Here is a 25,272-nt window from a genome sequence, read left to right as displayed (position 1 = left end):
GGAGAGGAGTGGGTGTTGGTGGCGGCAGCAACTAGGTACTTGTAGTGAGAAGGTAGGGTTTGGACTTTGGGGTAGAGAGAGGCGAAGTGAGAATTGAGAGTTTGAGAGTCTAGTCTATTCATTGGTGAGAAGACCAAAGCTTAAAGAGTGAAGAGTGAAGATTTCGTAGTAAACTATTGAAGAGATTAGAGAGAGTGAGTATGAGAGATATGAGATATCAGATGAAAAGATTGAACTCTAATTGTGACCGTTTGATTTTGTTATTAATTTTGATTTTAACGGTCGATTTGTAAATTTGGTATTTGTGCCCCTGAATCACTGATATAAGTCTGTACTAGAGTCTATTGATATGACTCAAACGAATTTGTAGAGTGTAATTGTGACCGTAGATTTTGAATCTTGATTTGATTTAAACGTTGTATTTGAAAATTGGAAACTTGTGCCAAAAAAGCCTGAACTTATTTTTGCTCATGCTTTATGTTACCCAATTACCGAAGCCACATATTCATTCATAATTAGGTCAATTCGGGTTATTTGGGTGAAATATTTTATAATCCAAAACCCGAACCGATTATTTAGTTATTCTTAAAATACAACCCATGACCGACCAAGCTTTGCATTCGGAGCCGCCCATGGACCTTCGGGTCGGGCGGGTACGGTTGGGTAGGTCGGATTGTTTGGGTCACTAGACAACCCTAAGTTAAACTTTATATTCGAATGAAATTTGCAGGCAACTTGACATAATCATTGCACCTACTTTTGAATTAAAATCTATTATATATCAACCTTCCTTAGACCCAAGATCTTCAATTCAATGGGCAAACAATATAATATACAAAACTATCTTAAACTCAAGATTACACTCATCGGGTCCTTATCTGAATATTACCCCATACACAAACCTCTATTCAAAGTGAGATATATATATATATATATATATATATAACTTCAAGATTCAAACAATAGTAATATTTTGTTATACAAGATAAAAATTTTACTCTAATTTAATTTAAGTGTATATGTATGTAAAACTCTTAAGTTATGATATGCAGGGTATTACAAGTTAAAGTATCAAGAACTCATAAATAACAAATTTGATCAAATTAAAACTAATAGACGAAATTGTACAACATTCATTATCCACCCCTAAGACATATTCAATTTATCAACATTTAGGCTCTACGAAAAGGCTTTGGGCACACATGTCATTGTCTGCAATTGTAGTGAAATTAGTGAAGAATTGATAATGTTGTGTTTCTCGAGTGTATACATCAACCTTGCAAAATGATATTAGTTTTGACTAATACTTAATAAATAAATACATGTATTACAGTTTATTTTATTTTATTAAGTGAGTACAATTATTTAAGGGTTGATTATAACATGTTATTAGGTATTTCACCTTAGTATAATTTATTTATGACAAACTTTATCTACCATTTCTTTATTTCTCTCTTAGTTTTTGAGGTATGATCGGAATGTTCTTTGGATTATTAATATTATAGATGGTTTAAATATTACTAATTGTAATAGTAATTGATAGACACAACCACATAATGTTCAACAAATAATTATAGATTAGTATCAAGCAATATACGTTAGGTCTCAGGACTAAATATAGTGATTCTAAGGTTTGAATGTGATCTAATAGTGTTTTAGAACTTAAACAATAAGTAATATTAAATTGTCTCTTTTAAAGCAAAAAAAAAAAAAAAAAAGAGTTTGAAATGAGTTTTGATTCATAAATATATGTGTAACAAATATGAGATTAAATTGCTAAAATTTAATAGAATTTGGAACGAGTTTGAGATTTATATTTTTTTTAATAGAATTTGGATTTAGAGTAGGTACTCTCAAGTCTCAATGCGACCCTATCTTTTCTCATTCTCAAGTAAGTGCATTGAAATGAACCGAGTGAACTAAAATAGACCAAAATGGACCTAAGTGGATTGAAATAAGTGATATGTTCAATTCAATTAAATCCATGAGTAACAACGGTTTTTTTTTATATATTTTTATTTTATTTTTACTTTTAATGTTATTTCATTAAGTTATTTAATTATATAAGCACTACTTTTTTGTTAATTCCTGATTTATATTGCTATTTTTTTTAAAAATATTGTGGCTAACAACATGTGCTTATTTTACTTATTAAAGCGAACCTATATTTATTTAGATGTTCATTTCTATGAATCATTTTCAAGTTTTTCCAGCTTACTCAATTCCTATTAATGTATATAGTGAAAATTGGAATCTTATAGAGACCAAGTTTATTGCTTCCGCTTGAAACCAAGATAATTTAATTTTCATTCTCAAAAAGAGAAAAGAAAAGAAAATTTAATTTTACTTTATCAGAAAAGTATAGTTCACATAGATAATATAGACAGATGAATCTGTCCACATGATCACATCTAGATAAGCTTATGAGACCTTGGGCTGAGTTTGCCGGGCCTTCTTGTTATTGGGTCATATTTGGGGTCCATTGACGTATAATTATTTGGGCTAAGCATGAATTGATCCATCCGATGGAATGTGACACATAAATTGTTACATCAATACATGTGAGCGGCGATTTTGGCCCATTAGCATTTATTTTTAAAATATTTAGGCCCGAAACACTGTTTGGGAAATATATAGCAATATACCACTTTTTTAGGTACTCGAGCTTGGCAAGCTCGAGTACCATGTTTTTTTAATCCACTATCGCCCCATATTCAAGGAACCCTATAGTGGCGTTTTTAAGCCCTATAGTGACGTTTTCGGGCCAAAAAACGCCACTATAGGGCCCCTTGAACCTGTTATGGGGACTTATAAAAAAATTTTGCAGGAAAACGCCGCTATAGGGACCAAAAACGTCACTATAGGGCTTAAAAACGCCACTATAGGGCCCCTTGAACCTGTTATGGGGACTTATAAAAAATTTTTGCAGGAAAACGCCGCTATAGGGCCCAAAAACGTCACTATAGGGCTTAAAAACGCCACCATAGGGCCCCTTGAACCTGTTATGGGGACTTATAAAAAAAATTTTGCAGGAAAACGCCGCTATAGGGCCCGAAAACGTCACTATAGGGATTAAAAACGCCACTATAGGGCTCCTTGAATATGGGGCGATAGTGGATTAAAAAAACATGGTACTCGAGCTTGCCAAGCTCGAGTACCTAAAAAAGTGGTATATTGCTATATATTTCCCAAACAGTGTTTCGAGCCTAAATATTTTAAAAATCAATGCTAATGGGCCAAAATCGCCCATGTGAGCAAACCAAATACTGTTTGGGCCATAGGATTATAGTTTTTTAATAATATAAATAAATAATCGGTTTCATTATAAAACTTATATACTTTTTAATAATAAATAACACAAGGTTAGTAAATCTAATTTTTACAAATTCATACACAAAAATTACTCTATCAAATAGACTCAAATAATATAATTTCAATTATAATTTAATTATCAATTATTAAAAATTATTCAAGTTTGAACATATAATTTAAATTGCTGATTAGCTCAAGCTCGATTGGCATTCAAAATACAATTAAATAAACAACTCCTAAACTCTTACTATTCTCTTTGACTCCATTAATTTGGAAGCCCTAAATCATCTAAGAACAATTAAATGAATAATCATGACCTTTTAGATTACATATATTGGTTGAATGTTCAAATCCATTCGGTTTTGTGATGGATTGGATTTTAAAAAATACAAGAGATCTTAAGATCAAAACAGGTAGAACAAATTGGATCATCTTAATGCGGTTTGAGAACTACTAATAGAGTCACAACCTTATTTCCCACCATTAAAAGCATCATTTATATTCACCAAGATCAACTAATAAGCCTAACACCCCGTGCCTAACATGAAAAGCATCACTGATAGTTACCTCAAATATTTATCAAGGGACCCGAATCTCTTTTCGACATATACAACTAAAACAAAATGTTGATTTTTTTTAATCACGTACATTGTCTTTGTGGCATAACCCTTGCCTGTTTTTGATCCAATGACTACGTTTTTAGGCCTCCGCCTTTGGTCTTGGTTTTGTATTATACTTCGTAAAAATTCAAAATCGTGGTGCAACGTATATCCACCTGTTTTGATTGACGCCATTGTTGTGAAATTTGTGGAGCAATGTACACCTGCCTGAACGACTCTCTGATTAGGTCATAAATTTGACATGGCTTGCCATTATCACCTAGATATAGAGATTCGGTTACCTTCTTTGAGGTGTTTAATACACCTGCAAGATCAAAATCCGCCATAGAAGATTAATTAGTCCAAAGAACACAAGTCTGGCCATATTAAAAGCTCGGCTAAATCATAAAAACAAACATAAGGGCTTCCTTCTTTCTGTTTTTCCATAAATTTATAGTGGAACACCAACGTTATGATGAGCTCTCAAACAGGATCACATCCAGCTGAGCAACATTTTGAACAGCTACAGGATTATTTAGCAGATTCCCATATGATTTGTGCATTTCCAACACAAACCAACACCCCCCACCCCCCCCCCCCCCCCCCAAAAAAAAAAAAAGAAGAAGGGAGAAATGTACAACAGAAAACATAATGAACAGTTTACCATATAGCACATTCCACTTTCCCTGGTTAGAAGACCTTTCTTGTTTTTCATGCTAGGGTTGCTCTCTTTCCTTTGGCATCTCTTGACTGCAAATAAACTATGCAAGTCAGAAGCTACATTCTAGGAAGATATCAACAAATGATACTTTGCTGGCATAAAAATGCATAGAGGGAGAGAGACACCTGTGCAGCAACAGATCTTTTTGAATCCAGAAACTCTTTGTAAATGTTATATAGTCTCTGCTTCTCAGTTTCCGAAACAGAGGGTCTTGCCTTATTGGCAGTAGACTTCAAAAGACTATCGGTTATTACTGGCTTTTTGTTTGGCTCACTGGTATCTGCACTGTCCAGAAGGTCATGAACTGCTGCAAGCTGTGCATCTGAAAGCAGAGCTTGAAGGTCAGCCCCACTAAATCCGTCGGTCATATGAGCTATGGCATCTAATTCAACGTCATTTTCCAATGGCAGCTGTATCAATTGATAAAACCATAGCATTATTATATATTAACCTGACAAAACATGTAGACATAAAATAAAGCTTCATGATTTATGAGTAGCTAGCAACTGAAGAGTCACAGTACAAGTTTGGCACTAAATATACAATAATAAATAAGTAATAATAAATTATTGTGTCTAGAAACAACACAACCCTCCAAAAGTTTCAAGAAATGACACTCCCAGGCTTGAGGTTTTTATAAATACCCTCTCACATCGTTACTTCCTTAATAGAATATATTCCATTTTAAAAAAATATCCTACTCCTTTATACAAACCTCAAGGGGGGAGTGTCATTCATCCACAAACCTCAAAGGGGGAGAGTCATCTCACCCATTACTTAGAAATCTTTTTTAAGAATGGAATATTTCATCAGAAAAAGTAATAGTTTGAGGGGGAATGGATGCATTTGTACATCAAATGCAATTGAGTTGCTAATTAATGTTCTGAGTTATGATGATTCAACAAAACTAGGGTAACAAATAGACTTGAGTTTGAAATAGCCTATCATATGATTGATTAGGGTCAGCACTTGAAAAGGAGAATTTGGTATCAAGTTATGGCTTGTTCAGGGCATTTGTCAAGGCAATCATTTATACCCATTATTTATAGTGATGATGGGTGTTTCAAGTAATAAAACATACGAAAACTTATCCTCAATTGGACCTCACAAATCACTAAAATAATTGTAAGCAATTAATATTCAAATTATATTAAAATAGCAACGTGCATAACTAAATAAAAGTTACGAACAATGCATTAATTTGATTGTCTTACTAACCTTTCTAGAAAGTACTGTAAGAATATCCAACCTCTCCTGTTGAGATGGAAAATCACAGAATAAAAGCCGATCTAGCCTACCAGGTCTCAACAAAGCAGCGTCAAGTAAATCTGGTCTACTGCTTGACATGAAAATTTTAAGTTAATTTACCATCAGACAAAGTAATCAATAAAAGACCAATGTAGAAAACAAGATCCAAAGTCTTGAAAATGCAAATACGAAAGAAACATTCCATGATTGAGACCTCAATTTGCATATAAGTATGGGCACTAGACATAAATCTAAGAAAGCAATTTGCACAGGCTTATTAACTTGAAGCTGCCAAGTCATGCCAAGTTGTGGGGAGCCTATCCTGTTGCACAGGTAGTTATTAGAGAACTGGGATAAGATTTGTGCCCCTATCAAAGCTGATGGTTTGGGTATAATAAAATTTAGTACTTTTAATAGGGCTTTTATAAGGAAAGTAGCTTTCGAGATATGGTGCAGAATGGGATCAAACGTGAAGGCATGTCATTGGTGCAAAGTATTGAGAGTCTTTGGTTTGTTGGAAGGCAGTAGTAAAGAGGGTCGCATGGGTCGAGTTTGTGAGCTTGTGAAAGGAATTAGAAGTGGTTTGCAAGAACCTTCTTTTCCACTTCTAATTATCCCTTATTTTAACATCAAAGAAAGGCCACCATACTCTTCTTCACTTCATTGAATAGCAATTCCAATGCAAATTCAGTCCACTGCAACAACACACCCAAGGAACCAAATCCACACTGTAATGTTATAGAAATAGCATGGGAAGAAGTTGAAATGGAGTGGTTCAATTCATCAGGCCCATCACTCTGGCAAAACCACCAGATACAAGTACTGATGGTCAATTGGGCATTTAACCTATTCACATGTAATTTCCACACCACCAACCTGTCCACTCCCCCACAACATACCCCCCACCCCCCCAAAAAAAAAAAAAAAAAACCTATTGCCTTTTCTTGTCACTTACCTCTCATTCACAAGAGGGGAGGAAATATGTTTTTTCCCCTACAGAGACAAAAAAAAAAAAAAGAAAAAAAAAAAAGAAAAAAAAAAAAATCTTTCATCATGAACAAGAAGAAATTTGTAAATTGAAGATGTAAAAGTGATGAGAGACGTGGCACTATATTATATTATTTGTTAGAAGGTCATGCTAAAAGGTTTCTTCACTTTGATCTGAACCATGGGAGTTTTACTGTCACAAACAAAATTTCAGGAGGATTCTGTGTTTTACAACTTGACCACAGGGACAAAACACATTTTTCCAATAATTTTATGGTTATTGTGAACAGAAGCTGCTGACCTTGTAGCAGCAAACACAAATACACCAGTCAGTACTTCAATGCCATCTAATTCAGTCAGAAACTGCAAAAAGGGAAATGCAATTATTAGAAAATTAATTGAAAGAGGATGGAAGATGGGACTGGCAAACAAGAGACTGACCTGATTAACAACACGATCAGTTACTCCAGTATTGTCATGCCCTCTTTTTGGGGCAATAGAATCAAATTCATCAAAAAAGAGAAGGCATGGAGCGGCTGCATTTGCTTTGGAGAAAATATCTCGAACCTGAAATCATGATATACGCATCAGCAGCAGGACTATGCAATACACTTCACTTCTAGAAAGTCATTCAACAAATTTCCAAAAAGGGTTACCCATTAAAAGATACAAAGGATCATCATACATGTTTTTATCTTCTATGCACATGTATAGCTACACATGCATCATAAATCCCAGTTAAAAAACAATAAAAGGAGGCAACTAAACAAATACCGAACACTTCTTTTTTGAAGTAAAAAAATAATAATAATTACGAATTGAATGGGATTTTGTGCATCACCTGAATAAATTGTATGAATGATGTTTATATAAGAAACATAAACAAATACTGAACAATTGTTCTTTTTTTGAAGTAAAAAAACAATAATAATTAAGAATTGAATAGGAGTTTGTGAATCACTTGAGTACATGTATGAATAATGTATATGAAAGAGACAAAAAATAATCATGGTATAAAACTAGAATCATCAAAAGATCCACCAGATGTCTCCATCCTCTCATAAAGCAAACACAAAATAAGAAATTTCAGCTAAGACAAGGAAAGCTCAACATCTTCAAGGAACAAGCAGAGTCAGGTAATGCAAACTGCAAAGGCCTTGAGACTCTGTACTGCTAACTGTGCCATCCACCTATGAGCTTCAACAGAGAATAAGTCCACAATGGTTCCAAAAGCCTAGTACGACTATAAAAAATATGCTGCTACTGCTATGTTAGCTCATACTTTTCTCTTCATTTTATATACATTCAGAATTAGCATTAAAACTGTGTTCCTTGGTACTCATTAGTTTTGGAGGGTACCAACTACATGGGAATAGTAGTATATCATAGGAAATAATGGGAACAGTAAAAAGTCAAACATAAAGAAACTAACAATATGGGTCAAAAAGAAGAAGATGATGATAACTCTTCTTGTGGTTCTTATCATTGGCATCATAATAATCATCTTAAAATACCATACAATATAATGTATCAAAAAAAAATTGTTGAGAGAATAACTATAGTTCTTACACTTCAATCTCCTTTCCACACTTCACTCACCCATACACATAATTACAAAGAAAGATGGTTACTATTAAGCATACATAATATCCCAGAAAACAGTTCACTGAATGCAAAAGCGCACAACCAATAAATCAAGTGAGAACTACTACAAAATTCCACACTGATAAATTATGTGGATCGAAAAAGCATTGGCTACTATATAATTTGAAACTACAAAAACACAAAAATCATCGAAAAATTGGTATACAAAAAATATTTGTAAGGCAAGAAGTAATTGGACACTCACAGCTTGCTCAGAAGCACCAATATATTTATTTAGCAGCTCAGGCCCTTTCACTGATATAAATCGTAAGGAACAAGCAGCAGCAGCAGCACCCACTATATGTGTCTTGCCACAACCAGGAGGCCCATATAAGAGAACATTTGACCGCAACCTTAAAGGAGCTTGTGAAAAGGTATTTGGGAACTTTGAAGGCAATTCAATTATCTGACATTGATAGTAGGAATTAACAATAGAAGAGAATATAACATACAGTAAAAACAAAGGATTGGAACTGAAAAAGGAAAAGAAAAAAAAAAAAAAAAAAAACAAAAAAATCAAAATGATAGTTGCATGATAGAATTGAATGAAAGTAAGAGACAGCACCAGTACAAACCAGTTATTATCTATAGGCTAATGATTTGATTTTTCCTTTCCCCTATCATGGTCTGCTAAAAATATTATTGAACCAACAGATAGGTGAGAAGTTCTACACCATTTTGGTTCCATAAAGCAATAGAAATTTAGATAAGGTTCTCTTCTGGAAAATAAGAGGAAATAATGAAAGAGACCAAGCAATTCAGAGTAATTATTGGAGTCGATGTTTAGTCTCCTTATGACAGAGTTGACATGCTGACATTCTCATATATTTTTCTATATTTTTTCCTGAAGCCAAACTTCATTTCCCCACATATCTTTTTTTTGCCCCCCTAGACTGGAGGTAAGCACACTCCCCTGCATACATTCATACTTGATTCTGAAGCATAAACATCAACGCATTGCATGTAGGAAGCAGTACAAAGTCAGAAGCAGCAAGCATAATCATTTTAAAATGTTGGTAAATATTTCTACTTGAGTGAATTTAAGATGGTATCATTAATTCCTTCTGCTACCCCAAATTCTTGGGCTTACAAATCGAAAAGAAATTCCAGCAAAAAACCTGTGCATTTGACTTCTTAACTTGCAGATATGACCGAATAGTTGAAAGGGTTTGTCTTCTTTTTAAAAAATTTAGTTTCCCCATCAGAGGTGGTTTAAACATGAGTCATCACTCTGAATTACGTGGGATACCACAGGACCAACATCACCTTATTAATATGTAAATAAGGTTTCAATTACAAATGCACATACTTCCCATCAGAAGTTATATATCAAATATTATAAACTATTACACCCTCTAAGGTTATAAATATACAGCCATTCTGGTGACACCATAGTCTAGGCTATATTAAATTTTCAAAAAAGCCGTTCTTGTGTGCTCTTGCCTCAAAATCTGTATCCAATGCTTTAAGTTTGCTGTTTATCCCAATAACATCCAAGTATATGCAATTCCTCTCAATACATGTCCACCACTAAACACCATGATCTGATTAGAGAACCTTAGTTTTCACATTGATTCAATTATGATCTTACAAAATCATTCACATTGATTCAATTATGGCCTTGAGAAATCATTGAAGTACATCGCAAATTCACTATTAAGTGTTAAGAAATGAACCCAAATTGTATGATTATGATCATTTTATAAATGTAACGGCCTACCAACAGACAAGCAATGGAATCACAGTACATAGAAGAGGTGTGATAAAAAAAAGGGGAAAAAGGAAATCTAGAAATGAAGCACAAACATCGAATGCATACATATGAGAAAAGCCTCTAAAAGAAAAAGAACATTGAAATTTCTTAGTTCAAAAGCACATGCTACTGATGAGAGCATATATTCATGAAAAATAGACTTGAAGTGGATAAATACAAACTAGATGAGTTTACCCTAGACATATTTCACTATATTTTATGAAACAGCTGCTTTCATGGAATTTAGGAAACCAGATACCATTAAGGCTGTGTTTGGATCAGCGTAAAATGTTTTCCGAGTGTAAAATATTTTCAGGTGAAAATATTTTTTGGAAAGGAAAATATTTTCAGTTATTTGGTTGCGTTCTAGAAAATGCGCTAAAAAATGGTTTCCAGTGCTTGGTTTGCACATAAAATTGTTACAAGAAAATATGTATATACTCCAGAAATATGCCGGACAATGTCTCGGCTGGAGCTTCCCTCTCTCTCTTGGTTTGGGTAGAGGCCTAAAAATAGGAGTGTAATTCGGTTGAAGGTAAAATATTAGTGTAAATGATTTTACATTGAAGGGGTCAAAATTTTACGGTCAAACTGAAATTGATTTCAGTTTGACTGCATTTTCCGGTCCAACCAAACACCCTGTCAGGTGTAAAATATTTTCCTTAAGGGTTTTTCACCCAAAACAAACACAGCCTAAGTTAAAAAAGAATATTTATTTATAAACTCATACTGAAAACCACTATTTATTTACTCAGAAAGAAGAGTAGCGTGTTTGTGATCTAATACAACGCAGTGAAAATACTAATGTAAATTTATGACTAGAAAATTACAAAGCAAATTTAAAGATTTCACCTCTTTAATAGTGTTCTGAATGTCAATCAGACCACCAACATCATCCCACCCAGAGCGTCCAACTTCGGAAGCGGATTTTGTCATGTCGCGCATGGCAACTGGAAGGAATTCACGCATTGCCTGGGAAAAATCTTCCCTGACTAACCTAGGCTTTTCATCCTTGTCAAACACAGAATGGGGAGGCAAAAACCGACCAATGGCAGCATGAACAGATCTATCAACCAGTATTTCCTGAAAGAATGAGATTGTTTAATATATAATTTCAAAAGCAGCACCTAAAAGTTCTTGCTTAAGAAAATATACAATTATCAGAACAGATGTAAAATACATAGGCTTAAAAATATACTCTCTTTTTTTTATGTAAGAAATTTTATTAAGAACAAAAGGCCAAGTACACTGGAAATGTACTGCAGTGGCAAAAATCAAAAAACCAAATTACAATGATCAATAAGATCAGGGAGGGACAAACAAAAAAAAGATGAAAAAACTTAACTCTAATCAAGTAGAGTACGGAAGAAAAAAGACTTTTACATCAAGGATAGACCATTCACAATCCTCAAAGTATCTAGCATTCCGCTCTCATCATAAGCACCAAAACAAACAATGTGGTACAAACCTCCAGAAATCTATATTTCAATGTCTACCGAACTTTCCTTGCCAAGAAGCTAACAGTTCAATAACTTTATACGGCATAACCCAATGGATACTAAACAAACTGAATGCCATAGACCACAGCTCATATGCTATAGGACAATGAAGAAGAAGGTGATTCACTAATTCCCCACACCATCGCACATATAGCACCAATCTAGCACTATAATATGCCTCTTTTGAAGATTATCTGTAGTTAAGATATTACCTAAAGCAATAGTCCAATAAAAGAACGCTACTCTAGGAGGAACCTTCGATTGCCACACCAATATCCAAGGAAAAGAAAGGACAAAAGAAGGGGATAAAGAGTGATAAAAACCTCGAACCTCAAAACCTCCTCATTGTTAGCTTCTGACAAACTTTGTTAGCACCAACACCCCGCACATCCATGGAATAAAGCACATCCAAAAATAGAACCAACGCTTCTAACACCCAATCCTGCGACAGAGAAACACATGACCTCTGACACAGAAGACTCCCTTGCCTGACTAATACCATACAATTCTAGAAATTGTTCTTTAAGAGAACAATCCCTACACTATACATCCTCCCAAAACTTCACACTAGTACCATCACCCACATCATACCGAAGAAATTTAGAAAAATCCAACCAACCACTTCTAATGGATTTCTACACACTAATACCATAGGTCCGTGACACTGGTTTTGTACACCAAACACCCCATCTGTCCCCAATATTAGCCTCAATGACCCTCCTCCAAAGGCCATCTCTCTTTGTTCCATATCTCCATAGCTAGACTTTAAAATATACTTAAATTTAAGAGATACGAATTTCAAAAGAAATGATTATTTGAGAAAAGAATTTCCAGCAAGATTTCACATTTGAGTGTGACACTAAGTTAATTCACATAAATTACATACCCAATAATCTAAAGTAAAATTACTCCGTCCATCCCATTATTTTCGTATACTATTCCATTGTGGGATGTCCCAAAATACTAGTCTACTTTTGAGAGGTCAATAGACACAATTTTCACAACTTTTCTAACTTACCCGTTATTTTACTTGAAAAATCATTACTTATTTTTCTATGTTGTATTTGAGTTTAAATTAAGGAGGGGTAATTTTGTAAACTAGTAATTTTTTTTATTTCAAAAGAAAATGCATTAGATTATGTTCACTTAAAAATTTTGAAATTTTAAAGGTGGAAAAAGAAAATGGGATGGAGGAAGTACTATTGTAAAAACATTACAACGATAATAATAGTAAAACTATGATGATAATGAACAAATTCAATATAGCCTGCGGGGAAATAAAAATAAGTTATATCCACAAAAAGTGAACAGGATATCATTCTTCTTCAAAAATATTAGAATAGACTTATGAAATTAATTCAGACAAGTAAATAAATGGTGAAGTGATCGCGTTAGACGCATATTTTATATGTACTCTTATATTAGCTTAGGGTACTCTTGTAATCATTTCATATTAGTGTAACAAAAATATATGCTACAATGAATGGACTTATTAATTAATCCCTAAACCTAAAGCCTAATCTCTACGTGTGTGTGTTTATTCTTCTCCCCCTTTTTCTTCTTACCCTTCCATATTTTTCAACTCAACTTTAAGAAAAGGAACAGTCGAAGTACACAAGGAGTATGAAAAAGATCTTCTTAAGGTTGCCACCAATAACATATCAAAAAGGAAAAAAAGGAAAGGGGATATGCCAAAGCAAGAATCCAATCATAAAGCAATTTAAAAGAAGAAGCTTAAACTTAATCTGAAAGAGCTCTGTGCCAATAGTAGAGCAGTTTCTTTTTTTTTTGATAAGTAATAGAATAGTATTAATCATGAAGCAAGTACCAGGTGTTCATGATGGTGAACACAAGAAAAAGCAACAAACAACAACAAAGATAGAAAAACCAGCTTAGGGGATAATACTAAGGGAAGAAAGAAACTCAATGATGGAAGAACAAGTCGAAGAACCCCAGCACCTAGACCAATCAAACAAAGTACCCTAGCATAGAGCTTGTAACTGAACAAGCGATTTCTCTTTAGCCTTAAAAGAGCGCCGATTTCTTTCCATCCAAACAACCCACATCAAACAACTAGGAACTATATTCCAAATGTCTGAAGCAAATTTCCCTAGCCAATAACTCCAACAAGACACCAAACTCTCCACAGAACCTGGCATGACCCATTGGATCCCAAATACTTGTAACATTTGTATCCGCAACAAGTGAGCTACAGGACAATGTAAGAGAAGATGATCCATAGATTCCTCATTGCAGCAGCACATACAACACCGATTCGCCAAAGAGAGACCCCAGAGCATCAGATTATCCAAGGTGAGTATACTATGAGCTACTGTCCACATAAAAAAAGCCACTCTTTTAGGAACCTTAACTTTCCAAATTCTCTTCCAAGGGAAACTAGGGATAGAAGCACCTTGGATCTTATTGTAATAGGACCGAATATCAAACTTGCCATTTCCATTAAGACACCAATGGGAATTGTCACACCCAACACCCCTAGGAATCCGAGATTGAAGGAAATCAAGAAAATAGAAGAGCAGTTTCTTTTTGGCATATAACTATATAAAACAAGTTGTAGAACACTCTAGGTCCCCAATGTACACGGGTTGGCTATTTTTTTCTTAATAAAATTTTTTGTTATCTATCAAAAAAAAAAAAAAACACTCCAGGTCACACTGCTTCCATGCCATCCAGAACTCACTCTCAAAAATCCTAACAAACTCAAAATGTCCTAGGCATCAACCACCAGACACCATAAAGCAAAAACACTACTGACCAATTTTTTTTTTTTTTTTGATAAGTAAAACTTTATTAGAAAAAAGAGGGAAAGACAGAGTGTGTACTAACTAACAACCAAAAATCCCTTGAATTGAATAGTAGTAAGCACATTAAACTGTTCTCTGGTTCGACACTCTCACATATAAATATATATATATATATATATATTTTAAGGAATAAGAGAAATTTATTGGAAAAAAAAAAAAAAAAAACAGTAAATCCAAGCATGCTGGATCCACACTCTCTAACATCTAGACAATTCATCAAGCCACTAAATAGAAGAAAATTTCCACGCATGTTTCATAGGAAAAATTAGCATGATATTTTTTTGCCTCATCCCTAGCCCAGATGCTAAATTGGCCCCATTTTAAAAACAAATGAGAAAAAGACATAATAAGGCTTCTTTGCTTGGCTTCCTAGGTAGAGATTGTTTTTACTCTAAAATTGACCTTATCCCCAATTCTAATTGTAGTTTGTAATAATAGTCAGGAAAAGAAAAGAGTGGTAAACATACTCTAAAGTTGTCACCTATATAAGCACTATTTTAAAGTGAGCACATAATACGAAGTACCAAAGAGCAACACATAAGATTGAAATCTGGGGTAATATAATGATGGTTTGTAATGGAGTATGCCTTTTACAAATATAAACAATGAAACGTAGCCATTTGATTAATAAACTTGGAAAAAGCTTAATACCAGATCATATGCATCATAGCCATCACATTTGGAAGCTACGTCTAACAAGATGTCATCAGAACATTGTAAGGAACGCTTCTGAATTTCATGCTTCAATATAGCCCCGCGTTCTGAGGCAGCAGGAGCAGGAAGTTGAACATGGAAGTCAAACCTTCCTGATAATGACCAAATTCACAAAGGCAATAATTCAGAATATGAAACCACAATTTCTTTCAGCTCCACTGCAAACACACGATAGTAACCATAATACATGCAAGAAGACACATACCTGAAGAGCTCAATGATTGCGGTATATTCTCTAGTGACTTGACAGATGCTATGAAGGCAATAGGACCAATTCCACATGAGCTCTTCCTCTTTTCCTGTTCAGTGTACCAAAAAAGATTCTGTTAGTTGACTATTAAGACAGCAAAACTATAGCTACAATGGCATTTAGACTCTCCACTCTTTTCAGAACTCCATCATACTTGGAAAAAAAAAAGGATAAGCAATCAGATCTATTAATGAAAAAGGTTACACAAGCTCACGATGATGAGCACTCTGTAACCTAAAAGAATTACAAAACTTAGCACAAAAACTTAATGAGTATGAAATCTATGAGAGTGATACCATATGTAAGACCCCACACACAGGACTAATCAAACAAGGTAGGAATTAGCAAAGCTTCTAGCTGGTTTTTTGATCTATATTAGCCTCAAAAGTGCATTCCTCTCCCTACACAACTGCCACATCACACATAACAGAGTAAAATTCCATATCTCCAAAGAGTGCCCCCCAAACCAATTCCACCACCGCAATAAGAAGTCAACCACTCCTAAATAATTACAATCTCAAATTCAAACAGATGGGTGCAACTAAAGTATTCTTATCTACTGCAATTCTAAACGGTTCAAGAAATACATCTTTAAGACAAGATTTCCACACCAATTCATGATAGACATTTGAATAGAATTGTTCAATTCTAATCCTGATCTCATCTTGATTGGAAGTTACTCCATCTCCCACTTTGAGACTACTAATATAATTATTCCTCCATGGAAAAACCCAGTGTTTCTATCACCTTCCTTAAGCCGAAGCACCCTAGATTTTCGTCACCAACTTAGTGAGTCAATCAGCTTGTTATGCATTGCTAGCCTCCTTCCTAATAGCCTAACCTTTCTTATTCTTTTTTTTTCCTTGATAAATAACAGAAATTTATTAATAAAAAAACAAACACCCCAGGACACAGGAAGTATACTAAGGGTACAATGCACCACTTTCAGGTATAACGAACACCCCTAATAGCCTAACCTTTCATATCATTATTAACATGGCATTAGTGCGAGGCTCTAAGTGAGGTCATTGTTCAAGTCTTCGTTACCGCACTTTCAGGTAATTTCTACTATTTTGCACGTGCAAGACCCACGAATGGTTGAATTTTACTGGGAGGGCTTAATTGTGAGGGAGAAAGTTTATGTAAGACAACTTTAAATACATTCTTAGCCCACTTCCTAGCAGCATAAGCTTTTTATGACAGATGATTACTCAAGTCTAGCAAATGCAGGAGCTCATTTAAAGGAGTGTTTTCACGGGAGCTTCCACTTTGGATTGACCATTTTTATTTCTTTCATTATTTACTGGCTTTTTTTCCCAGTGTTGTGCTTTATAGACAATTTATCCTTGTAACTCCTTTCCATATTAAAATTTTTTGTTTAGGGGAAAAAGTAATTGCACTAATTTGATTGCTACTTTGCTAATTGATACCTCAAACACTGTTTACTTCAATTGATGACAGCAGCCTAAATGATTTTTAGGGCAAATAGCACCTCCACTTCAAGAAGAGGATGGCGGACGAGATCATGGGTTCAATTTTCATAAGGTGAAGTGCTTATCATTAAGAAAAATATTTTTAAAAAAGTCCATATTTATATTTATTATTCCAGCAGATAAAAACATTAACTACATAATAAACTAAATATTATTGAAGAAAAAACACCATTCTAGGGAAAGTGGAACTAAAACACCATAAAAATCATTACCCCGTATTCATCCATAATGTCCGTTAGAAATTCCATTAATGCAAGAACAGAGGTTGACGGTTGAGATCCTTCCAAATTAGAAGAAGAAGAAATGATGCTGTCAAGATCATCAAAGATGATAATTGATGGTGCATGATCTAAAGCATCAGAGATGTGGCTGGAAAGTTCTTGTCGAATGGTCGAGGCCTTTTCTAAAGCAAGACGAGAGCAACATACAAAAACACTGCAAACACGAAGCTTCATTAGAATAGTTTATACACACTTCATTCCACAAAATCCCTGTCTTGATTTAACATTTTGGGGACAAAGAAAGCAGCTTAACCCATAGACTCATTCCCCCTTAAAATCAACATTTCGAATATGTCAATGACCATCAAAAGAAGGAAAAATATTATAAAAATAAGCCCATACATGTGTGCTAAAAGGTCTTCATGATCTTCCAGGGATTTTGCAACAGCTCTTGCTAATAATGTCTTTCCAGAACCCTATTAGTCAGAGAAATGCCAAGTTAAAGTATTAATGGTGCTGTTGATATAAATAATAATCTTATTATTTGATATCCCAAAACTTGAGGAAACTTTGTTCCTTAGAAATTTAACAAATATAAAAAACACAAGCATTTTAATGACTGTAAAAAAGAATCACGTAGCCACCACTTTTTTTGTTGGTATTAACTATGTTGAGTTTTAAAATAGATGCTTTAAGAAAACAAACATATAATTCAAACTCTATACATATATACACAACCACTTCTTGTTACATGGTCATACAGAACCTAATTAGGAAATTGTATATCAACCTGGACTCTTTCTCTCACTCACATAAGTACCAACAGGTTCAAAATTATGCATGCCTCGGAACTTAATACAAATTTCAAAAGATGTGCTTGAAAACCTTGAAACTATTTTCCAATCTTGAGGGGCCTACACAGACCCCAAAATTTTGGAACTAAAGTTTTGTTGTTGTAGGTACCTAAACAAAATTATGGACGACATTGAATGAATGTGTTTCAATTTTAATGTCCAAACCTTAGTACTTTTGAGTGAAGTAACCTATTTTAGGCAAAACTTCTAATACAAATGAGAATTACTTTAGGAAGCATGTAAAACGACAATAAATGGGTATCATAAATGGAAGAGCATGCAAGTCATTTTTGCCCATTCCCTCGATATCTAATCTACCAGCTGTGAAGAGCTTCCTTCACCCTTCAATTGTTAAATCATCAAACAAAGGAGACCAAAACTCAAAAGCAGGACTCACTGTAGGTCCATATATTAGAACATGTCCAGGGAGAGGAAGATCATAAGAACTGAACCACATCCCAGAAGAGGGGGATAACAACACCACCATCCCTGCATTTGGAAAACATTATCAGGTAAATACAGCTTTCTCTAGGGAAGGAAAAAAAGGGTTTCACCATCCTTATAGTCATACGCGAAATACATATCAGTGAAAAAACAATTTTAGATAAACAAAAATTTAATAATTCCACTCTGATGATCAACTGGGTGATATTTTCACGAAGTCGCTAGCTCATGTCTCCATTCAATGAATGTCTTTCATGCTGGGCATGTTTAATTGTATGCTCCAGCTTGAGCGGTAGTGTTAGAGTTAATGTTGTTATTTTTATATTCAATTATTATTTTATATTTAGCAAGAAGTAGTCTTGCTATATCACTCTAATATAAATATGTGCTAAGGTGTGGTCCTAATTGATTATGCGCTAAACCTTTGATTTCCTTCTTTTCTATCAGTCTCGCTCTATTTTCAATTTTTCCTCTTCCTCTTTCTTCTCCCTTCCTCCTAATTTTTCACATTTTAAAACTCAACTTCTAGAATTATTCATCAGGTTAATTTCTGGACCAACAGAATCGACCTTTGAGATTCTGCCATGTGTTGATAGATAAGAAGACAGTATATGAGTCTTCTTAAAACTCCAACCCAAACTTTTATTGTCCCTGTTGTCACACATGCTCATGTACATGTGTATTTGAGTATACACAGCTATAACGAAACATAAATTGGTATATTTTACAAGCAACAGACAATTGAAGTCTCACACAAGAATCAACAAAAGGCATTATATATTAAAGAATTTCAAAAGGAAAAATACCTACTATTAATAACATCAGATGCAGCTGTCCCCATCCAGCTCAAGGAAGATAGATCTGAACTAATGTCTTTGTCAGAGGTTCTCTTTTGGACAGAATAGACGGAGACGGGGTTCCTCAAATTCAGATTTTGAAGGGCACCCTCCAAACTATTGTTCCTTTGATCAAAAGCAATCTCATATGCATTAACTCTTCCACCTTGAAGAGATTCATCAGAAATAATCAATAAATACGATACATCGATGAGCAGGTCGGTAGTCTTATTTCCATCTTCCAAAGAACCATTGGATGAAGCCAGTACCATTCCATGAATCCCCTGCTTGAAACATTTCAACTCATATTGAAGCAAAGTTTCATTTCCCAAAAGCAATGAACTAACTTCTGATCCTTTATTTGAAGCAATGGCATCGACTTGTGCAAGAAACCATGCCCGAAGAAGTGCTTGTAATCCCTTTCCACCGTTGGACTGACAAGCAGCCTCCCCATCCTCTTCACAAGAAGATTCATATGAAAGAGCAGCAATAACTTCATCATGGGTTGACCAATCTACATGATCCACATTGTTGCCTGAGCTAGTTTTCAGAAGCATGTTTTTTACCTCGCGACTGTGTTGGCTGTCAAGCACTTCTAGACCATTTTCCTCGAGAGTTTTATTCTTCCTGAGCTTCTTAAATTGGCAAGGAGAAAGTGAAAGAGATGGGATATCCTTCTTCAAATTAACATCACATCCCTTTAGGTGAACCCCTGCAGGCATATCGCATCCCTTTAGGTATCTTTATTATATTACTAATCAAATGCCTGAACCTCAAATTTTTCCTCTTTTTAAGTTTATTACTAATGATCTGATAGGCACAACTAAGTAATTAAAAAAGACAGAAAAATATTTTTTTGATAAGCATAGTACAAGAATAACATCTAAAAACCTAAAATAAACACATTTTTGGAAGTAAGAAGACACTCTGCTTTGTAAGTCAAAATACATAAAAAGAAGTTTTCAGGAATGAAGGTAGAGTAAGGAACTCAATTGAATATCAGGAAGCAGTAACATACATGAATGCAATCCAACTCCCAAATACAAACGAAGAGACTTTGCAAACATTACATGTCCTTTAGCCACCGATTCTGAAATTAAAAGATGAACAACTGCTTGACGGATTTTCTTCTTTTCAGTTAAATTTCCACTGTTCGCTGGAGGTGAACTGCTTCTTTTTCTAAAGGAATCATTATCAGAATTTTTTGAGCTTTCTTCTGATGATGATCTTGGAATTATAACAACAAACTGAAGAGAATCTAATGAGAAGCTTTGAGCAGTTTCTGGGTGAATAAAAGCAACAGAAGTGAGCACTACACCAAGCTCAACACCATTAACATAACTTTTGTGAATAAATCTCCTGTCTGGATCTTGAATGCGCAATAGTGCCCTTGCAAAATGATGTTCTTTAATAGAAGATTGCATGTAAGGACCTTCATGTGCATTCCCATTTTTCTTGCGTCTCTTAGGAGCAACTGCAACTTCAGTTCCTGCCACAAGTTGCACTGATAGAACCTCAAAAGTTAGACAAAGTTCCAGCAGACGAACATATATATCTTCAATTATCATGGTTTATTAACCATATGAAATAAAAATGACGGCAATTCTCCTAATCCATACAGTGAACAACATGAGCACATGATAGATTACCATTGTAACCTAAGTATGTTTTTCAGCTATGTGGTACATATGCTGGACCAAGGAACATTATTTCTTTCTGTCATTTTATGCACTTACAAACAAGCATTTTGGAAATGCAACATAAATGTTAAAGAAAAAATAGGTACATGAAAACACTGGGAAACATAAATGAACTTCTTTAACATGGAAAGACAGCTTTACCAGAAAGTTACTATATCCAAGATACATCGTTGGCACATCAAATAGTCTATCCTAAAAGTTGGTTCTTGAATGTGGTACTTGAATCCTGAGACTCAACATAACTGTTAAGCATTGTATGACATGCTTTCGCCATGTGACGCACTATGAATACATTAAAATTATTAACATAGTTTGTTCTAAAAGAATTTCTATTGACGACGTTTCAAGAAGTTTAAAAACACTACTCCAACTAAAAGTCCACTACCAAAAATTTATAGAAATTTAAAATAACTCTCATTATTTATTTTAAATTATTTTTATCATCCACTATGAATTTTTGTATTAATAATAGAAGTTTTGTTTTACACAGTCATGCTTGTGTTATATGACAACATTAAGTATTTTTACATTATAGAACGTAATTTTCCATGTGATGTATTATATATTTAAATTGTTAAATTTTATTAGGATTGGAACTGTTAGAATTGTGTGGATAAATGATTAAATTTACTATATCCCAATAGTTTAGACTTTTAGGACAATCGGTAATTTAACATGATATCAGAGCATGAGATCCTAAAATCAATCCTTGTCTCCTACACTCTACCTCCCATTTAAATTCCCACATATTGGGCCTCACCTATTAAAAGGTAGTTTCGGCCCACACGTGAGGGGGAGTGTTAGAATTGTGTAATTAAATGATTAAATTTACCATATCCCAATAGTTTAAGCTTTTAGGACAATCGGTAATTTAACAGGAACAATATCAATTTCAAAAAAATTAGAAGATCATCAAGTTCAGATGTTATGAGAGTGAAACAAATCAGTGATTTAACTCAAGCATTCAGGGTAATCAGCCCTTTTTCAGTAAATGAAGAAGTAAAATACATAAAAATGTTAAACAAGAGTTACTTAATTCACGGGTGAGGAATGGCAGCGATTCTCCAATTAAGTACCAACAAAGTTTTTCAAACTTCAGTTGAACCAAATAGTACTACCATTTGAGTGAGAAAAGAAATACTAGATATCATCTTACCCACCCCTTTCTTGGGAAAGGTTGAAACCACACGGACTGTAGTGACAGTGCGACCATGCAACCACAAAGGAAATTTCATTGCTTCATGGACGATCCTGACCTGTATTTAGTAAAGGAGGCAATGACTAATAATTGAACTCCAATATGGATATAAGAGCCTATATGGGCAAATACCTTGAAAAACCGCTTTATGAAAATAAAAATAAATAAGGAAAAGGAAACATTGTGCAACCATTCCTAAGACTATAGGACTCAAACGGCAAATTAAAAAAAGAATATGTATTAATACACACACAAACTCTAATGAGCTATAGCTTAATTGGTACTTCCTCCCAGGATAATTGGATGAATGGTGAGGTCGTGAGTTCAAGACCCACTGAGTGCATGTGAAAATTACCAATCAAAAAATATATAGATGAACACACACACACACGTGATAAAAGGCTAAACACAACAAAAGAACTATGCAGATTTAATTGGACAGCAAGGAAACTAAAATAGAAGATTGACATAACAGAAGAAAAGTACCTGGTTCAATATAGCTGCCTCTGCATGCTCAGAGTTAAGTTCCAAAACTTCCCAATCATCCTCACTATGGGGTTCTATAGTAACTAGAGTAGCCTTTGCCACATTGGAAATGGCTCGAACTTGAACTGCGGTACGATCTGGCAGTGCAATGCATTCTGCGAATTGTTGGGAGACCTATAGTGGAGTTAGGAAACAAAAATAATTTTTTCGAAGACAAATACATAGAATACAAGAAGGAGCCATTGGCAAATGATTTATAAACAATGAACCACAAATTAATTCTCAACTGGAACATGATATGAAAAATAGAGCAATAGATTGCAGCTTTAAGGCATGGATTATTCACAATAATTTGTAAAATAACATTTTTTTATAAGATAATATAACATTACAGTACAATTACTCCATTTGTATCTGTGCATAGTGTCATGCATTTTTTTAGAGTTGGTCCTAGGCTCAGAAAATGGAAGAGGGTTAATGTAGGTTGATGGCTAGTGTAAAATATAGTCAATTAATGGATACACTACATATACAAGTTGGGTCGTCCCCTATTAGCAAAGCACTGCATCAAACCCCAGATGCATTGAAAAGTGGGCAAAGGTTAGCTAGGGTGTGCCCTGCAAGCAATACACTACATCAGCGTTCAGGTGTAGTAAGAAATAGGTAAGAGCTCTCGAACTTTGATGGAGAGATGTAAGTAAAGAAATTATCCTAGAAGAGTAGGATTCGTATAGGCACTCTGAATATGGTGTCTATAATAGAAAAAATTAGGGGAAATAGAAGATACAGCGACTAGAAAAAAGATTAAACCTAGTGCACCTTCGGGAGACTAATTAGGTAAGTGAGAAATCTAGAGAAATTGAACATACGGCATATAAATTATGGTCTACAGGAAAAGATACAAATATAAATGGGGCAAGGATTAAGGTTAGGAGAATAACGGATAAAATTTATTTAATAAAATTTCTTTTTAGAAGAAGACACGAATAACATAGTTAGTGCGTACGCTCCTCAAATGGGGTTGGAAGAATCCATCAAACAAAATTTTTGGGAGGACATGAATAAATTAATTCAAGAGCTACCTAAACAGGGAAAAGATTTTTACTGGACGAGGCCTCAATGGTCATGTTTGAGAAGAGAATGGAGGGGTTTCGAAGAATTCATGAAAGCCAAGGGCATAGAGTAAGTAATGAATCAGGAAATACTACTCTACACTTTGCAACAACATATGATACAATATTTATGAACAATTGGTTCGAGAAAAAGGAGTCATATTTAATTACCTTCAAAAGTGGGACAAACATTATTCAAATAGATATCATCAATACGGACCACCCCCATCAATGAAAAGATGAAATAGGATCACTTAAGATGGTTTGGTCAAGTGCAGATGAGAGCAATCAATACACCAGTAAGGCAAAATGAGTTCATTCAAGCCGAGGTAACGGGAAAATAATAACTAAAATAACATTAGTAGAAGTCCTAAAAAAATGTGTAAATTAAAGAAACTACAAAGAATATAATTTTGTATAGGATTCAATTGCACAAAAGAATACATGTAGCTGACCCTAATTTTGAATATGAATAAACTTGCAAAAAACCTAGGAAGCATAGACACTTCATTTGGGTACGCGGGGTACCCGTGAACAACACCCGCCATGTCATGTTATCATTTTTCATAAATTGTGTCGTACCCGTACTCAAGTCCGTGCTTTTTGTGCATAAACATTCCAACATGCGTCTCTCACATGTCAAAACCACAACATATATATTTTTCTTTAATAAACTCTTGTGTTCAATTCAAGTAACTCAATTTTTTCGATTTTTAATGTAGACCCATTTATGAACCAGTATTAGGTAGTCAATACAATACTAATATATCAAAGCAACTAATCAAAATGGGATTGTGTTTTTCTAAGGTGGCAGTTTGTGACTGAAAAAAAAAGATGTAAAATTTAGTTGTTGTGAGAGAAAATGAGTAGTACCTCAATTGCGGAGGAGGAGGAAGTGGAGGTGGCGCCGGACCAGGCGACGAACCAGCGGTGGCCGGTGCGAGAGCGAAGCTCGAGGGTGAGGAGATGAGCGGAAGAGGAGTCGAGAGTTTGGACAAGAGGAAAAGGGAGCGATACGAAGCAATTCTCTATTCCCCCAACCAACCTCACCTCCAACTCCATCCCCCAATTCCCAATTCCCAATTCACGCTTCAACCAAAGAGAAAGAGATGGAGATTTGGGTTTAGGGTTTTTGAATACACAGAGAGTCAGAGAGAGAGAGTGATCAAATGAAATGAACCGCAGTCCGCAGATGTTGATGAGGACAAGTCCAAAAGGCTTGTTCGTTTTTCAAAATAAATAAAATGAACTGCCACAAGAAAACAAATCGTAATCCAAATGCAAAAGAACTTGAGGAATAATATCGCATTTAAATAAATAAATATACTTGGTGAATAATAAGTGTTTTTTTTTTTTTTTTTGTTAATCAAATGATT

General features: G+C 34.5%; 1 protein-coding gene across 4 annotated transcripts; it reads right to left on the bottom strand.

The window, feature by feature from the left end:
- Nucleotides 1–3,615: 3,615 nt before the first annotated feature.
- Nucleotides 3,616–25,127, bottom strand: LOC126707558 (peroxisome biogenesis protein 1). Of its 4 annotated transcripts, none has more exons than XM_050407276.1 (18): nucleotides 24,770–25,116; nucleotides 22,785–22,958; nucleotides 22,257–22,356; nucleotides 20,419–20,904; nucleotides 19,375–20,112; nucleotides 18,518–18,609; nucleotides 17,669–17,742; nucleotides 17,258–17,480; nucleotides 15,508–15,601; nucleotides 15,240–15,394; nucleotides 11,117–11,347; nucleotides 8,717–8,917; nucleotides 7,309–7,434; nucleotides 7,169–7,230; nucleotides 5,851–5,968; nucleotides 4,758–5,042; nucleotides 4,576–4,661; nucleotides 3,616–4,236 (listed from the first exon to the last, which is right to left on the bottom strand). In XM_050407276.1, exons 1-17 carry the CDS (start codon nucleotides 24,956–24,958, stop codon nucleotides 4,623–4,625), a joined length of 3,387 nt encoding a protein of 1,128 aa, XP_050263233.1. In that variant the 5' UTR covers nucleotides 24,959–25,116; the 3' UTR covers nucleotides 3,616–4,236; nucleotides 4,576–4,622. The 4 variants fall into 4 exon arrangements, with proteins under 4 accessions (XP_050263233.1, XP_050263234.1, XP_050263237.1 ...); XM_050407277.1 differs by having other exon boundaries at nucleotides 22,785–22,939; nucleotides 24,770–24,907; XM_050407280.1 differs by having other exon boundaries at nucleotides 22,261–22,356; nucleotides 22,785–22,939; nucleotides 24,770–24,907.
- Nucleotides 25,128–25,272: the final 145 nt, after the last annotated feature.

The sequence above is a fragment of the Quercus robur genome, chromosome 11 (assembly GCF_932294415.1).
Source record: "Quercus robur chromosome 11, dhQueRobu3.1, whole genome shotgun sequence".
Taxonomy (NCBI): Eukaryota; Viridiplantae; Streptophyta; class Magnoliopsida; order Fagales; family Fagaceae; genus Quercus; species Quercus robur.
Note: the sequence above shows the minus strand (reverse complement) of the source record. Positions and strands in the feature narration are given on the sequence as shown.

Excerpts from the sequence above, each read along its gene's own strand:
- LOC126707558 (XM_050407276.1), bottom strand. The coding sequence starts at position 24,958 with ATGGAGTTGGAGGTGAGGTTGGTTGGGGGAATAGAGAATTGCTTCGTA. Across the intron at positions 22,357-22,784 it reads AGGCAGCTATATTGAACCAG|GTCAGGATCGTCCATGAAGC; the intron begins GTACTTTTCTTC and ends TACTAAATACAG. Across the intron at positions 17,743-18,517 it reads TTCTAATATATGGACCTACA|GGTTCTGGAAAGACATTATT; the intron begins GTGAGTCCTGCT and ends TCTGACTAATAG.